At 39.0% G+C, this 16,368-nt stretch overlaps 1 protein-coding gene across 1 annotated transcript in view; it reads left to right on the forward strand.

The window, feature by feature from the left end:
- THBS2 (thrombospondin 2) overlaps positions 1-16,368 on the forward strand; it is a 181,694-nt gene that overhangs the window by 70,241 nt on the left and 95,085 nt on the right. The window contains exon 5 of the mRNA XM_073627865.1: positions 16,237-16,368. This exon is cut by the window's right edge and continues 56 nt beyond it. Coding sequence (XP_073483966.1) covers positions 16,237-16,368 — 132 coding nt within the window. The remainder of the gene's footprint in view (positions 1-16,236) is intronic.

Here is a 16,368-nt window from a genome sequence, read left to right on the forward strand (position 1 = left end):
ACAGAAAATAAGTAAGTGTATTGTCACCCATAGGACCAGATGGCTCCCTTAAATATATACATCAAAATCTTATTTTTGCCCAAATAGGGATATTCTACCTGGGCAACCGTATTGTTCAAAATGTAATATATATAACCATCATTCAAAAAATTAGTAAAAATAACTAAAAATGTATTACAGCACATATTAAAAAGAAACACAAAAAGAAGCAAAAGGATGCTTAAAACAATTTAAAAGATTTTCAAGTAAAACTGCACTGGACCAAAATTCTGAAAAAATCTAATTATTTGAAAATTAAAAAAAAAAAAAACAGTTAGCAAGACATATGTATGTGTCTATTAGTTTAGGACTTTCAAGTGCAACTCAAGTTTAGAGTTGTATAATTCCTGCCAAGCATAGGTACATCACCAGAGCATCCACGGTGATCACCAACAGATGTAGAGCTGGTATTTCCAAGAACATTGCAAAATGTATTAAAAAGATGAAATCTGTGGCTACCTTCATAGCTTAAACTAGTTCCATAGCAGTTTTCAACCTGTAATAATATTAAAGTAAATCTAAATCCCTTCACTAAGATTATATATTCTTAACTTTAATTTTAGCTACAGAGGGGTAGGATTAGAACTATTTTCAGATTTTTACTGCTATTTGGGGTAGGGATGAGCTGGCATAGGTTTGGATTGAACTTTGCCTGTTTGGCCCCCTGTTTGTCGAGAACTGAGTATCATTTACAGAAGCGGTATTTCATCCCACTGTCATTGGTTCCTAAGGAAGCTGTGGTTGCTTACACTTGCCACATCCCTAGGAATCATTGACATCCCACAGGAATAGCAGTTGTATCACTGCCCAAATATTGCCACTTTATTTCAGCTTTCTGAAATTCCCTGTGATGCAGAGATTTAAATGAGTGTGAGTAGTAGCACTACGAGCCAATCAGACTTTAAAGCATATGTGTGCTGTTACTCATTGACTACCTGACCAGCAGGCTGGAGGTGTGTTTTAGACAAAACTGTACTGCTTACCTCCAGCACCAGTCCAGGACATTGTTGTACCATCTGGCAAGGGCCCATAGATCACAAGCAGCACTGGTCATTTTTTGACATGGAAGACATTTCTAATTGTGAATTTGAACTGTGTATTTCGCTGCTTGGCTGGAATTTAACTTTAAAAGCCTCTTTGCATAGTTATTCTGTATTACAGTGCATTATGGCATGTATGTTATTATGTGTATCGCATATATTAACATGCGTTAAGAAAAATTAACCTATTTATTTTGGGCTGCTTATGTGCCACATCATAGGTTTTAAGATACTTGCAGCATTTTTTTAACACAATACACCTCGACGCACAGATTCACATTGTTGTGTGCTGGCTACATGCGAAGGGCACAATCTAAAATGAATGCCACCTCACTGTACCCACTCACATGGTAGTACTTTGGTCTGTCTATTTAAGCCCACTGTGTCTTTCCATTGGCCAATGGCAAATCACAAGGGCAGGTGAAGGCAAGGTAGGGTGTGACAATGCAGGCAGTAGTTCTTATTTGTGCAATAGCATGGCCAAGACTTTGGGGATCCTACTATAAAATGAGAGCTCTTTTATCTGCCAAATGTTTGGTATTTCTGTCCAACCATTACTGAAAATTTCCACAGCTCTGCCATGCAGCTTGGCTAGGTTGATGACTGGTGAAGGAATTCCTCTGCTTACTCTGCTCTTACCTCTTCTCAGCCTGTTCCTTGCCAGCATATGTGAATGCAGTATATCAGATATTAGCTTCTAGTGTTGGCTCATCCTTTCCCTCAGTGCTGCTGTACAATGGATTATAAGAGGTTTCTACCAAGTCACATACAGGCCCCTACACTAGCTTGATTTAAAAATAGTTAATTCTTATTGCATTCCTTAATAACTACAATCATTTCTTAGTAAAAAAAAAAGTGGATTTGGCAGGAACTGTAAAGCACAGCTTGCACCAAAATAAAATTGAATAACAAGTATATTGTCCTCAATTCTTTAAAATTAGTCAAAAATCCAAAATTCCAAAAATAATGGTATTAAAAACAAAGGCCTGGGGGACACAACCGATGCTGAAACATTGGTATTTGCAGTATTGGAGTCTATTATATTCCTCAAGAGAAGTTGTGACTCATTAGATTATGTATAGATTTTAACTATATGTTTTCTTTGGTGTGGATCCCCTATGGAGAATGAGATGCCAATCCTTTTAATATGGTCCTCTGTTGACTGGAGTGAGTGACGTGTTTGCATATACTATTATCTTCTATATACAGTAAGTGCCAATTATTCAAGTACCAACCTAATTAGAACAATCTATGTGTTTGCCATTTGCTGGTGGGTCATGTCACCCCAGACTTGTCCCCTCGCTTTAGGATCTATGGTAGGAAGTGTATTCCATCTCATTTCCTTCTGGAGGATTTTCAGATGTGTTGGTCTTGTTTCAGTTCCCGATGAAGTGGATAAAATCTAAGAAGCAAGTTTAGCTCATTAACAAGTATATTTGATCTTAAAGTGGGATTCCGGCGACCAATCTTTTTTTTTTTTTTTTTTTTTAGGTCATTGAGACACTTTGCTAAACCCAAAATAATACTCACAGCTTGGGTGTAATATTTCCGCCTCTGTCTGTTTTCGTACTGAAGAATAACTTTAAAAATGTTTTGCTGGCTGTTTCCATCTTGCTTGTGGGCATGTGAAGCTCACAAGCATTGATTTCCTGGATGCGGTGAATGCTGTTCATTCACAGCTTGTTCACAAGCATGATCATTGTTCCCGCACTGAATCTTGGGAAGCCTGACACTAAGCTCCCAGGAGACAGTGCGGCGCTGGGGAAAGGCAATAAACACGCCTACTCCCATGGGAGGAGAGACAGGAAGTGCCACAATAAAGTACAATATAAAGGTAATTACTGCGATAAAAAAAAATTTCGTGCTCCATTTGAACATCTATGCAATTAACTGAAGGGGGTAAGATTAGGTTAAAAATTTGAGTGGAACCCCGCTTTAAAAGGAAAAGCTGCTTTATTAAAATGTTTTATATATACAGTATACCTTGTGAAGTTAATGAGAACAGGTCTTCATTTTTAATGTAATTTTTTTATTTTATGGAATTTTTAATTTTTGTTTAATTTTAAATATTGTGAACAATAATCTTTTGTTATTACATTTTATTTTGGTTCAAGTTGTGTCTTAAAAATCCCACAAAATCCAATTTGTTGTTTTTTTCTACTCATTTTCGATTTAGGGGGCGTGGCACATATATTCCAGACTTTGTAAATTTTACAGTCATTTCTTATTCTTATCTGTCTTCAGCTTTTATTGTTCAACCAGATCATATGGTGTTTCCTTTATAATTACTGAAGCAAAGGATATTTAAAAAAAAAATATTTTAAGGTTGGTCCCCCAGTAACAGCATCCCGTTTTTTTTCCCTTGACACTGCCACACTATGTGACTGTACTCTCTACTGGCCCAGCACTATCATATGTAGGTGATGAGACAGTCAGCCGTAGGTAAGCTTCCACTAGAAATCCAACTTTAGCTTTCATTGTGCTGTTTTCCTTGCTTCTCATTGCTGAAAGGAGCAGTGAGGGGAATAAATATGTTTCATGCATCTTAAAATAACAAAAGAAAATGTAAGAAAAAGACTGATCAGTTTGATAAATACCTCCTGGCAAAGATGCAAAGGAAAAAGGAAAAGCTGTCAAGATGGCAAAATATGTCATCTGACCGGCTTCCTTAATCTTCTAAGTTTTAAACCTTGGAGAGATGTTTTCCATTCTGAGGATACAGTTACATCAAAAACTAATAAGCAGATGATGTGAGCTAGTTACCAGAAATATTCAGGATACAGAAGTAACTACATATTTGTAAAAATATTCAAATAGAATTGCAGTTTTATTAAAGTTTTTGAATAGATACATACATTTCTTTCTTGTTTATCAAAGGACACAGGATTAAGAGAGGATTGGGACACTGGCAACATAAACAGTGACCAGGGTGGCTTAACCCTTCCTCTTCCTAGCATGCTTCAGTTTTTTGCTAGTGTCTTAGGAGGATGGAGGACTTCACTTAGAAAATTACTGTTTTACTACTTAGAAAAGAACTGTTTTACTACACATTAAAAAATGCTTTCAAGATGAATCTGTACTTCATTCAATATTTAATCTGCATGTTGTTGAGTTGGTCTCTTTTTGCAGTTATCTAGATCAGTTTATCCTCAGCAATGGCTTTGGAAGCCATATACAGACCTGACTAGACTGTACAATTGTGGGGCCTGCCAGGAATGTGACCATCAGACAATGGGCTCAGTTTGTGACACTTTTCAGATCTTTGTGTGCTGTTTTAGTTAGCTGCAGACTGCTTTCTAGCTCCAGAGCCATGGCAGAGCCTCTGGTGTGACCCAGTCTCTGAAGACTTGTTTCTGAGTAGGCCACGTTGGCCAAACATCAGAAACTGATACATTTATTAGGACTGTTGGGTGCCATTTTACACTTGTTTTTCATTGGTCTCCATGAAAATGATTAATACACTGAGATTTTAGGTCCTGCATCACTAGCTGGAGTTTTCACCTTTCAGCCTGAGGTATTCATAAGAGACATGCAGGTCCACCTCAGCTAGTCTTTGCTGCCATCTACAGTGAACAAGTCACCTCTGTTCATTTGAACCTCTCCTGCTATCACCAGCCAGTTCATGGGGATTTACCTGATGTTCTCAATTAAGTTGTCTCTGTTATGCAATGCAACATGTCAGTTCCTAAGCGCCAGGGGATCAATTGCTCTTGGGTTCATTCCTGTTCACAATCCACTAACAGTTCTGGGGCAACCTGCAGTTTCCCTCCTTATAGACATGACACCAACAGCCCGAATTGTTGTCACCTACTTTAGTCCATACACTCCTCAGAGTCTTCCTTAGGTCCGTCATATTTGATCCCCTCCTTGGCTTTATCTAGGGAAGACGTCTCAGCAGTTTTGCAAGAGTTTATGCTCGAATTGCAACTTTATTTGCACAGAGGCTAAGAGCAAAATTCATCTACTTCCTCACCAGATGCATTGTCTAACATTCCCACATCTATAACAGCCTCTGAGGCTTCTGCTGCAATGACACCCTTTTGGGAGTGAAAGTCTCTTTGAAACTGCCCTGAACACCCTCATAAAACATGTAGTTGGGGGTAAAAGTACTCATTTATCCCAGCTGCAGATACCCAATCCTCACTTTGGGAAGACTCCCTTCCAAAAAGAGGTCCTTTTTTTACTCCCAGGCTTCAAATTCCAAGCACAGACCAAAGCCAAGGAGCCCCGTTTGACTGCAAGCCCTGGGACTTTAAATCTCCCAAACCTGCAGACAAGCCCTCTTAGGCATGAAGGGATCCCCCAAATTTAAAAAGTAAGGGGAAGTCTGTTGGCCATTGTGGATACCTGGTTGGAAAGTATCTCAGATGACTGGGTAAGAGATGTGGTTTCCAGGGGCTACAAGCTAGCATTTGTCTCTTTGCCCCCTCCCCAATCCCTGTTTCATGTTATCCAACCTGCCTGTGTCTCAGCACAGACTAGTAGATCTCTATGCTGCTTTTGAATCAAGGCATAATTGCCATAGTTCCAGTGGCAGAAATGTTTCAGGGGTTTTACTCAAAACCTTTCACAGTTACTAAGACAAAACAGGGTATCCACCCCATCTTGGAGCTGAATAATTGTTTGTATTCAGGTCCAAAAATTCAATCTGCATAGGTATTGACTGTCAACATAATGCAGACAGTCTTGACCTTAAAAAAGTTTGGTTAGATCCTAAACCTTCAGCAGTCAGAGCAAGAACTGACAAATCACTTGGAATATTGGGGTATTATTCTGGATGTGATTAAATGTAGGATGCGACTCAATCCAGGGTTTTTTCCCCAGGACAAACCTTTGACACTCTCATCATAGATTCAGACTCTACAGTCCAGGAGCTGTCCAACTCTGCAATTCTGAATGGGAATTCTTTGCTTGATGGTAGTCTCTTTTAGGGCAGTCCCACTTGCTCAGTTCCTCTCCACAGTTCATCAACTCAACATTTTGTTATCATGGGACAGGTCAATCCAGTCTCTAGACAAACTGACACTGACACTGAGAACCTGCTTATCCCTCGCCCAGTGGCTCAGGAATCCAGCTCTGGTGTTAGGAAAAACCTTCCTTCCAATATCTTGGAAGATCTTGACAACATATGCTAGCCGGAAGAGCTGGGAAGTGGTAGACACCTTGTCAGTGAAGGGGAATTGGACATGGAAGAAATCCGATCTGCTGATCAACATTCTGTAACTTCGGGTGATCTAGTTGAACCTACAATGCTAAACCTCGTGACTGAAGTGTCATCTAATCCAGATTTAGTCACACAGTGTTAAATATCAAATATCAGGGAGGAACCAGAATTCTTGCCACTGTATAGAAGTATAAAGGATTCTGTCCAAGGCAGAATGTCATGTCACAGCCTGGGCCAAACTGGACAGGTTTGTGCCAGGTGTATAATTCCTTTGTCAGAAGCTCTAGGATCTGTACAATTTAATCTTCCACTTTCCTTCTCTAAAACTCCTCATCTGCTCCATAGGATTTAGATGAGGGTAGAGGGTATTCTGATGATACTTATAACTCTCAACTGGCTCAGGAGGATGTGGTACTCTGATCTGATCAATTTGTTGACAGACATCCAGTGGACTCCTCATGATAAACTGAATCTCCTATCTGAAGGACTGATTTACCCCTTTGCTTCATGGTTGCTGATTTTAGCGATTTCGCTGTTGAAGCCCAGATTTTGAGAGGCAGAGGCCATTTTGATTTGGTGATTCCCATGCTGTTAAAAGCTAGGAAGTCTACCTCCCACAAGGTCTACCATTGCAAATGGAAAACATATTTTGCATGACGAATACCATCAAGGGGCAAAGCTCGGGTCTTGATGATTGTTTGTTTGTTAGTAAGTCTATATGAATGTGGGAAAGACATGAACTTGCGCAGTTCAATTGATACTACACGTGGCCAACAGATCTTTATACCAGATGTGCCAATACACAGCAAGATTAGATGCGGATTTAAAAAAAGGCTCACAGAGGTTGACCACATCCTGTAGGGGATTTAATGTATAATGGGCCATTGATTGCAGGCCAATAACAACTTTATTTGTTTTTTTTCTTAAGTTCAACAAAATGAAAAAACCTTGATTTTAAAAAAATGGACATAGTTATAAAATCATAGATGATTGTGACAAATTTGAGGTAAAAAAAAAATAATGCTGGTCTTGTGTATCCAAGTTGCAAATTAATATGACCCTGTTATGGCTTTAAATGTGTTTAAAATAATAATCTTCAGCATGGTGTAAACGGTTTCTAATAGTAAGCATGAGGTAAAAAGTGTCTAAATCTACTGAAAACCAGGCCGCATAAGGGCCTTGAGTTCTTTGACATTAAAGTGTATGTATAGCAAAACCTTTTTCTAGTTGTGAATAGAGTAGAAAAGGATTAAAAGCCCTATGCAGTATTGTTTTGCTCGCTGTGTTCTATTGGGGAGACTTGCCTTAAAGTTCCTAGAAACCAAACAGTAACTGAAAGAATATTCCATTAAGGTGAGGGGAAATCCCCATCCAAGATAATCATCCCCATTGGATGGTTTACCTTTGCCTCTTGCTTATGTGACAACTGAGAAATGCTGGATTTTTTCTCACTGTCTGTCTCTGTGTCAGCGACCACCAGGGGAGCGAATCTCCCCAGAGGGGACAAAAGCAGTAATAAAACTCTAACCTTTCCCTACTCAAAACAAAAAATTGCCTTTTGATACATTTTAATCCCTACCATGACATTCAGCTGTCAAAGGTGAGGCATGCGTAGGGCTTAGCATAAGGAAGAAAAGGGGTTCAGCAGTCAAGGACTTGTGTACAATATAGGCCTGGAATCATGGGATTCAACAGAGACATCATAGAGCAATAAGTATGAGCATTAAAGTGATTCTGCAGTTTAGCCCTAGTCCTGTAGAGCAGTTTAAGATATTTTACTTTTCAAATTCATACTGCCTTTTTCAAGCAATCATTCGTTTTGGTCCTTTATTACAAATAAAACCCCCTGCTACATAAAAGACACTCTTCAATGCAGTAGTTTGCCAACTGTACTTTTTTCTCCTGCTCCAAACTACGGTGAATCCCTTACAAAGCTCCTATGCAAATACCAACTCTTTCCTAAATGTTGATATTTGCGTGATAATAATGTAAAAGGGTTACGTGAGAAGGTGAAAGGGGGGGGGGGGGCATTACTTCTGAGTCTGTGTCACTGTCTTTTTTAGCCTTCTAATGAAAATAAACAAATTCACTTTGATAAAAAAAAGGTAAAGGTTTAGTCCACCTTTAACAAAAAAATAAATGCACATATATTTGCAGCAAAAAACATTCTTTTTTTTTTGGAAATCAGTCTGCGAAGCATTGCAACTGCGATCAGCGGACCATGGGTGCAATGCCACGCTCTTTCAGACTTTTCCTCCAGCTCTGTATCTGTACCAAGTTACAAACTTTCTGTTAGAGAGCTGGAGAAAGTGTTAATGGACTACGAGTGTGGTTATCGCTGTACTTGTTTTCCATTGAGAAACAAATGTCTGTCTGCCGTGGTGTCAAACAGGACTTGGAGTTCATTCATTCACAGATTTTTGTTAATGAATGACACAGCTGTGCAGGTGGAGACATGTATAACCACACAAATTTCAAAAGTAACAGCTGCTGTGAGGGAGAAGAAATTGGTTCATAAGGCACATAATGAGGGGTATATCATCTCTTCTAAAGTGTATCTGACAAACATGTTCTGTGTCTATACTTAAATAAATGTATATAGAAATCAATGTAAAAAATGACTGCAGTAGATTACAAAGTAGACCATGATTCATTTTGCCGTATAGATGTGTACTCTTTGATTTATCATGGGAAGAAAAGGATAAATCCATATGTTATGAAGCACGTATGTCTGCAGAGATTTATTATCTTTTTTTTAGTATTGTAAGTCCTAAAGATTAATAGTGATTATTGTATGGTCTATAGGAACACATCTCTCAAAGAAACAAGACTCAAGAAAGGTTTTCACAATGCCATGTAATAAATCTGATAATTGGATATTTACAAATGCAACAGGCAAACAGACAAAAATAAAGGACTAACTGTTGTTCTAGCCTTCTTCTACTTAAAGGATAAATTCACCTTTTGTAACATGTTACACCCATATACGAACAGACTGGCCCCCATACTTCCCTGATCCCCACTGTGACAGCTAGCAGTGTTCTTCTCCCTCTCCGTGTCACAATTTGAAAAAAAAAATTGTGGCCGAGCGTGGCTCCACCCACCCATCTGCGTCACTGATTGACAGGGCTCCGGGCTTGGAAAACTACAAGGTCCAGCAGGCTTTGCTGCTATTGGTTTGTAGTTTCTAATGAACTACCACGGTGCTGTGGAGCACTGTGGTAGTTTATTTATGCTTCCTGTCAGATTGTGTCTGCGTACCCGTATGGGATATACGTGCAAGCAGATACACTGGCTCTGCTGGAGACCTGCATGGCACCAGCGATCTGCTGATCTCCGGTGCAATGCTTTACAGGCTGAAAAAAAAAAAAAGAATAAATGCACATTTTTTTACCTGCAAGAAAATGTGAAATTGCTATTATTTTTTTTTTTTTAAAAGTCAACTTATCCTTTAAAGTGTTTTTTAAACTTTGGTGTTTTTCCCTTAATACATTCCCTGCATTAAGGTAAAAAACACCCCACTAGCTACTAGCTTTCCCCCCCTCCCCCAAACACTTACCTGAGCCTGTCAGGAAACCAGCGCTGCACAGCTGCAGCCTTCTTTTCCCTCTTTTTTCCTCTTCTCACAGATACTCATGGGCAGCAGCAGGAGCCTATGAATCAGATGGTGTGAGAAGGGATCGGGGTTGGGGCGGGGCTGAGCTATGCTGTCTGTGTCAATGGACATAGGAACAGGAGCAAACTTAAAGGTGTGCCCGTATATCAACCTGCTTGTGCCTGGAGTGCCAGCGGGAGAAACTCCAGAAGAGGAGATTTGGGGCTGCTCTGTGCAAAAGCATTGCACAGAGCAGGTAGGTATGACATATTTGTTTTTTTTAATAAAGAAAAATGGTAGGCTTTATAATCACTTTAAAGCGGTAGTAAACTCTTTTTGTCTTTTTACCTACAGGTAAGCCTATAATAAGGCTTACCTGTAGGTACAGTAAATACTTTCTAAACATGCATCATTCATGAGATATTTACATGTGTAGCAGCTGGGGTCACTGCACTCTCAATGGCCATTCAAGAGGCCAAAGCATTATTGAACAAGCTGAAGTTAGAATCGAATTGGTTACTATGGACTACTGCGCCAGATTCTGTGTGCACCAACTTTAGTAAATCTCCCCAACAGTTTATGAATGTTGTATGTTAAAGACAACTGTAGCATTTTAATTTGGCAATAAAAGTCAAGGTTGCGTAATACATAATTCCACAGACAGATGCTTAAAACATTGAAGAAATTAATATTTTCTGTTTTCACTCCGTCATCTTCTCCACTTATGGTACTGTCAGTGCAAAATAGGCATAGAATAAGCAATTAATTCTACAATGCAAAATTAAATGTTAGTGCAGTCACGCCTCACTGCAACCTTCCCAAGTTTATTGATGTGCAAAGCCTACGAAAAGCATACCCCAAAAGGGAAACCCAGGGAAATATTGAAAAAAATAAGTCTAGATATGCATTAAAAAGTTGATAAAGTTATTTAAGAATACAGTCTAATAATACTTATTCCAATGAGTAGGCTGAAGGAATGTGACACTAGAAAGGTGCAAATCTGCAGAAGTGTTCCTCTATGTGTATTAAAAACATAAGTGAAATTCTGCATTCATTTGCTGTATAATATTTCTCTTAGCATACCGATAAAATCTCAGATTCTGATTTCTTATTTTTAAGAGGTCCATGGGTTTTAAATGAGTATCCAAGAGGTCTGCTGTGTCAGTTTTTATTCCTCCTCTCCTGGAAATTAAATAAATCTGATGATGAATCATATTAATTCTGCCATGACGTAAGGTGCATGTGTGTACTAAGACACTTAAGCTGGCCGTAGATGGATCTTTTTTTTTGATCAGCCAATGGGCTGAATGAGCAAAAAAATGAACAGATTGACACGGCATAACCTGGTGAATGACATCACAAGGGGGTGGGGCCACCCAGTGATGTCACCGAGTGGCCCCGACCCTCCGTTTATTTAGCAGTGAGAGGCTGGGAACTGTCATTCAGCAGGAGCCTTCGTTGGGAACAGAGATTTTTTTTCTTTCTTTGTTCGGATCTGTGGCTGGCGTTCATCGTGATTGACTTGGATCTACATCGGGGGACAATTTTTTTTTCTTGCATTTTTTAATAAAGGACTAGTTAAAAACTATTGTTGCATTTTTACTCTTTTTTACCAACTTTTTGGGGAATAAGTAGGGGTACTATGTACCCCTACTCATTCACATGGGGGGCCTCCTTGTTAATGGGGCTTTCAGATTCCGATAAGCCCCCCACCCGCAAGCCCCCACAACCACCTGCCAGGGTTGTGGGGAAGAGGCCCTTGTTCTCATCAACATGGGGACAAGGTGTTTTGGGGGGGAGCCCCCAAAGCACATCCCCATGTTAAAGGTATTTAGTCTGGTATGGTTCAGGAAGAAGGGGGACACTCACTCCTCCCCCTTTCCTGATCTGCTGGGCTGCATGCTTGGATAAGGGTCTGGTATAGTTTTTGGGGGGACCACATGCCATTTTTTTCAGCAGTTTTCAAATACCAACAATTCTTTTATTTTTACATTCAGGCTATCAGCAGGGAACCCCGCTGACAGCTGATGACTCATCAGTTGTTAAGGACGCAGCACGGCCACTCCTTAACAACCATGGCAGTTATTGCTTGTTAAGGATGCTGGTGGACACCAGCATTAAATTACAGCAAGGTTTTACTACTAGAATACTGTGCCACTTCATAACATAGCGTATGCAGTATTTTAGTAGTGTTCTTTTAGTAAATTTCAAAACGTTTTTGAAATCGCTGTGTGCTATTTTATCACATACTTGAACGTGGTAAGATACCGCTTTGTGAATGGAGCCCAACTGAATTCTGACCGTGGGAAATAGACTGATAAGCAGCTGCTGATCAAGAAAAGTGTCCAACAAGTCCGTCTGACAGAAGTAGATCATTAGATTGACTTCTGTTGAGCAAGAGCAGCCACACATAGGTTGAAATTTGGCCAATCTCTGCTGATCCAGCCAAATTTTGATCAATCTATGGCCAGCTTTAGCTCAAAATACTTTTATTGCTGTATGTGTCAGGGAAATCGTATCATAATCTGTATTACGGTTCATTTACTAAAGGCAAATACGCTGTTTACTTTGCAAGTGAATTTGGTTATTCTTTGCACAGTATATTTTTACTGAATTCACTAAGCTAAAGGAAAACCCCTTGCAAATTGCAAATTCGCTTTCAAGATACCAGCTAATTTGCCTTTGGCAAATCAACCCCACTGTCTTAAAGCATACCTGTTCTTGTCCGAAATGAATTAAACTCTTGCAGCCCACGTAATGCATATGTGCAGTGGCAAAGAGGATGGACTTTTATGCCCCCACTCCACACATACACCAACGGCAGAACTTTGTGTGCTGAGAGTGCACTCACTATGTGCTATCAGCATAGTGACCAAGCTCTCAACGATTCTCAGTCTCTACTAATGATCAGGAGGTGGCAGTACCAGATCCTGATCATGTGATCACTGTGACAGCCAATCACAATGATTATGTGATCTGCTGATCCTTCCCACTCGCCAAGCGTAATGATGTAAAAAGATGCTAGGACTGGGCGGGGAGGGGTTAAACAGCCACTGCAACAGGAAACATAAAGCACCTGTTCTTACTATATTTGCTGTGCCCTTCTCCCCAGTTTTCCACCACAGCCTTTATACTTTCACGGATTGTACTATATATTATACAAAGAATTGCTAAGATGTAAAGATATATTGTGATGCTGAATGTCACATTTTTTAGCTATACAGTTGCTGGGCTATTGATATGGACATAATTTATATAGTGAATGCCTTAGTAGTCTGGTGCCTCTGTCTTTGTTATTATGGTCTGTGTGAAGTTTCCTTTTTATTAATTTCTGTCTGAGGTTACGTGGCTGTCTGAAAGCCAGGAATGGGGAGTTCTGGAAATATTATTTTCAGTAAAGCCTCATCAGTAATGATGGTCAGTGGCTAGACCTGAATGCATTGATTCATTATTCAGGAAAATACAGTTAATTCAGTGAATCTAATATTTTTTGCAGATAATCATACATTTTTTTCCCTGTTTATATGATTGAATAAAAATTGTCTAATATAAAGGAAAGATTTGCCAAGGCTTTTACATAAAGTATCCATATGATGTAGGAATCATATTTTACTATATGTATATGAAACTGATGCTCAGCAACTCTAACTAATTTATATGTAACCAGTCCAGGATTCTACCAGTATCATTGATATATTATATCACTTTTGTGCAACTAGTCCAGGATTCCACTAGTGTTCCTGATATATTATCTCACGTTTGTGTAACCAGTCCAGGATTCCACCAGTGTCCCTGATATATTATATCACTTTTGTGTAACCAGTCCAGGATTCTACCTGTGTCCCTGATATATTATATCACTTGTGTGTAACCAGTCCAGGATTCCACCAGTATCCCTGATATATTATATCACTGTAACCAGGATTCCACCAGTGTCCCTGATATATTATATCACTTTTGTGTAACCAGTCCAGGATTCCACCAGTATCCCTGATATATTATATCACTTTTGTGTAACTAGTCCAGGATTCTACTAGTGTAACTGATATATTATATCATTTGTGTGTAACCAGTCCAGGATTCCACCAGTATCCCTGATATACTATATCGCTTTTGTGTAACCAGTCCAGGATTCCACCAGTATCCCTGATATATCAGATCACTTCTTTAATCAGGGCATGCAATTATTTTAAATTGGGTTCAAGTTTCATCTGTAGACACAACTTTATCCCATAAACAGCTATGCAATGATAAAACTGTGTAACCCTCATTTTCCCTAGAAATCACAAGTCAGTAACAAAAAGATTAGATATTAATTTCATGTTTGTACTCAATATTCATTGAAGAGGAAACATAAGCTGGCCATACACAGATCAAATTTTAGTTGGCTCCTGCAGAGTAGCCCAAAATACATTTTGCAGGTGACATTGTTAGGACTACCCACCTCAAAAAAAAAAAAATTGCCAATAAACTTTTGTTGAAGAAATACAAAATGCAGTAGCCAGCACTGCAGATTCATCAATGTTTTTAGCATGGATGGGTAGCCTATGGGCTAAATAAGAAAAATCTTAATGAGTATGGCCAGCTTTAGATGGAATGCAGAAGTATCATAAATCACCACTAGCCAGAGTCTACAAAAGATTACCAATGGGGTCCTATTGTAAACAGTCTAGTGGACCATAAAAATCCGTGAGTCTGATTTCTCACCTAATACTGAACTTTATGTATTTCAAGCTTTTAACACTAATTCATATCTCATGACTCCTACAGTTATTGAGGTACATCTATTAAACAATAAAAGAAGATGCCAATCGTTTAGACATCATACACCCCTATATTACAAGGCTCAGAAGGCTAAATGACACATTAGACCTCACATTACAGAAATATACATAAACGATATATCATATTTGATATCTAATAAATCATCATTTCATTCTGCTAAATAAAATGGTGATGGTCAATACCTTGTTGTACAAAAGTATAGATGTATTTAGGATAGCTCAGCTTTATTGTCATCTATGCAGTGTGTCCTTTCTCTAAAATTGATAAGAGTCTTGATTCTTGAAGATTTAAACAAGGCCTATTTGAGATAAAAATCGTTTTCCACTAAAAACTCACAGGCACTGAATAATGTGTGACAATCAGCAGCTATGTACATTATTGCTTCACTGTTTGCCTGTGACTATGGAATAAACAACAGCTGAGGACAGCTCTCCCACACAGCTGACGTGTAATATATTCCAGCAGTTTAGAAGAACAGAACTTTAAATACTGTGAAATGTGTGCAACAAATTGTTCTCTTATTTCATGTGAGAAGAGTAAAGATTGAAGTATAAGTGACACATAATGTTATATATTTTAAAAGTCAAAACAACAAAGGGTTATTTCTATGTGTTCCATCAATTTATATATACTTTGTATTCTGACTGCATCCTACTTTATTAGATTAAAAAAAAAACATGTTATTGAAGGGCTATGTGGGCTGCCATTGCTGACCCATTTTGAATTGGGCATAGGGCGCCAGGTCTGCCAGGGGCGGCACAAAACAACACATACGTCATGCTACCAACAGTAACACATTCTTGTGTTTTATAATAGGTTCCAAGCTGATACCCTGCTCTCTAGGTCCTCATTACTGCTATTCCTCTGCCTATTGTATATTTTTGCTACTGGAATAATAAACAGTTCACAGTTACTGTTCACCAAACCAGGATTAGAACCAAACTGCTAGCAGAGTAAGGGGATTTATTTTTTACAATTACAGTTAGAATTGTAATTTAATTCCTGGATCCAAACGCAGTTTAGCCCTGGTTCACAACAGTGTGGCTTTGAAAGTGCTATTTAAAAACCACAGATCAGTGTGTGATTTTTTCATTGAGGCATGCAACTTCATTTAGCAGAAGTCTATTCAAGTCGCAATGAAATCAGAAAAAAGTAGTGCAGGAAGCGATTTCAAAGTTGCTGCGATACGAGTCACGTCGATTTGAACGGTTCCATTGCCAGCAATGGGGCGCAACTTGTCTTGAGATTTGGAACTGTCAAATCGCATGACAAATCGCACTGGTGTGAACGAGGGCATAGTGTAACTCTCAGTATAACTGCTGGATCTAAACTAGGGTCCTCCATAAACGTTTCAGTAGATATAAACAACAATGTAACCTACTGAGAACAATTGATTTGTTCCTTGCATGTCAGTCTCTTCCTCTCTGATTCTACACCATTTATTATTACAATGGTTTTCCCACTTTAAACAAGAAAGTGGAAACCCCTTGAATTGTAGACTAATGCAGGTTGACAGATAACTCTGCACTTACAACCCCTGGCAGTTAGCTGCCTTGTTAAACATTGAAAACCACTTTGAACTTCAGATTCTTAAAAACCTTTTATCTTCTTAGGTGACAATGCCATCAGCGAAAAAACAGAAATGATCCACCTCTCCCCCCTCACTGAATATGTTGGAAAGAAAGAAGATAGACAGATAGACTTCTGTGACAGATCCTGTGATGAGTTAAGCACTATGTTTACCG

The sequence above is a fragment of the Aquarana catesbeiana genome, linkage group LG04 (assembly GCF_042186555.1).
Source record: "Aquarana catesbeiana isolate 2022-GZ linkage group LG04, ASM4218655v1, whole genome shotgun sequence".
NCBI classification, from domain to species: Eukaryota; Metazoa; Chordata; class Amphibia; order Anura; family Ranidae; genus Aquarana; species Aquarana catesbeiana.